Source organism: Myotis brandtii, unplaced genomic scaffold (genome assembly GCF_000412655.1).
Source record: "Myotis brandtii unplaced genomic scaffold, ASM41265v1 scaffold456, whole genome shotgun sequence".
In the NCBI taxonomy this organism is placed as follows: Eukaryota; Metazoa; Chordata; class Mammalia; order Chiroptera; family Vespertilionidae; genus Myotis; species Myotis brandtii.
Window position 1 is genome coordinate 5,126,497 of NW_005367431.1, and position 2,055 is coordinate 5,128,551.

The 2,055-nt window shown below is 53.4% G+C and overlaps 1 protein-coding gene across 1 annotated transcript in view; it reads left to right on the top strand.

Annotated features, from left to right (window-relative positions):
* The first annotated feature begins 384 nt into the window (after window positions 1-384).
* IFNLR1 (interferon, lambda receptor 1) overlaps window positions 385-2,055 on the top strand; it is a 46,277-nt gene continuing 44,606 nt past the window's right edge. Inside the window, exon 1 of the mRNA XM_005875197.2 lies at window positions 385-442. Coding sequence (XP_005875259.2) covers window positions 385-442 — 58 coding nt within the window. The remainder of the gene's footprint in view (window positions 443-2,055) is intronic.

A 2,055-nucleotide genomic window follows, 5' to 3' on the forward strand; every position in this document is an offset into this window, starting at 1 on the left:
ACAGCACATCTCGGTTCACTGGAGTGCACATGTGGCTGGCGGCTACCCTATTGGACAGCACAGCTTAGAGACACACAGCCTGGGTTCAAATCCCAGCTCCAACACATACCGGCTGTGTGTCTGTAGGCAGGTTACTTAACCATTCTGGCCTCACTTTCCCCATCTGTTAGTTGGGGAAAGAGCAGAGTTGTGGGGATCAAATAAATTAACATGCGTACATGTTTACCCCAATGCCCGTCACACAGACAGTGCTATATAGTATTAGCTGTTGTTATCCTTCCAGAAACCTGAAAGAAGTTCAGAGGTCCTGGCTGTGCATGTGGGGACCACCAGAGAGAGGGAGATGCCTAAGGGCTGGTGCGGCTTAAAGGGGCTTTAGACTTCATGGAGGAGGAGAAGTCAGATCTTGCAGCTCAGGTAGTATTTGCACAGGAGAAGGAAAGTGGGCAGGGCTTGGTGGAGAAGGGAGGGGAGCAGGATCTGGGCTGATTAAGAGAGAGGGTATTGGTTGAGGGGCCTGATTAAGAGGAAGGAATTGGGAAGAGCCAAACAATGGGGGTGGGGCTCCCTCATCTGACCGGTGGGAACGCTGAGGCCAGAGAGGGAAAGTGACTTGTCCAGGGAGCTCGGTGGCACAGCGGGGCTGCCCCTTGTTCACTGGCCCAGCACCTGTCCATCCAGGCCCCTGCCTCTGAAGGAACAGTCTATTGTTAAATTCTGATTGGCTGAATGCATGTTGTATTGTTCTAAGTCGCTGCAATGAACTGTCCCTTCAGAGGCAGCACCTGCCCATATGTCGTGTTGCTATAAGTCATTGCTAAGATGGGCCTGTCCTTTTCTAGTATATTCTGCATCCCAGCATTGCCCAAAGGTGCTCAGTGACAAGCTAGGTTCATGAGACGCTCCACTATAAAAAAATAAATAAATTGTGAGGTCACGTAAATTTGGGAAAATGCAGATGCTTGGAGATTCATAATGTGTACTGACTAGGAAAGGGTCTGAGAAGGCCTGCAATACAGAAATTGAATTAGTATTAACTCCTAAATCCCATGGTCCCAAATCTATTTGACCACAGGACTCTCTTGATCTGGGGGGAGAGTCACATGGTGCACATTGAAGGGTGTCATTCAGAATTCACTTTGAAAACATCTACTGTTCCTGGCCCCAAAGAAGATTGGGTGATCAAGTAATGGTAGTGTGTGTGTGTGTGTGTGTGTGTGTGTGTGTGTTTCACCTGAAGGCTGGTTCTGAGGGCCATTTCCAAAGGGGGACCCAACATTTCACTATGAGTTGGAAGAGGGGCCAAGCCTCCTGCGATGTGGAAGCTCATTTCTCTCATGTGTGAGCTCACGACTGAGTTTGCACCAGGCTTGGTCTTAGTCTCACCTCCTTTCCTCACAGAGAATGAAAAGTGATGCCCGACAGTGGAGCGTGGGTCAACCCAGGAAGGCTTCCTGGAGGAAGGGCGTGTTGAGCCACCTCTTTAGGAGGGGTGGGGCCCAGATGGGCAGGGAAGAGGGTGGAGGTGAAAATGCCACACCCCTGGAACATTTGGCACCTTCCAAGCCATGCATCACCCTGTCAAAGCCAGCTGTTGGCTCTCTGCCCTGGCTTGCAATCCTCTTTCTTCCCCTCCTCCCCTCCCAGTTCCAGAACCATCTCCTGAGTCAGCTCTTTTTCTTCCTGCTGGGGGTGTCGGATCCCTTTCTGTTGGAGGAAGGGACACTCGTTTAGGACTCCAGGGTCCCCTCGGCCTTTCCTCTGGGGCAGCGACAAGGCACAGCCCGAAAGAAACGGACTGCAAGGCTCTGTCTTTCCTCCCCACCAGGGGCAGCGTGACCTCAGCCGGGGTCACACCGGAGGCTCAGCCCTCTCAGCCCAAACACTCACCCAGGGGAAGGTACTGGGATCAGGTGCCTGGAGCTGAGGAAGGGAGACCCAAGCGTGGGAACCGGATTCAGGCCGGAGGCAGGACCTGAGTTCTCCTGCCCCACTGGAGGCCCCAGAACCCAGAGCGGGGAGCGGGGTGCGGGGAGCGGGGAGCGGGGAGCGGGG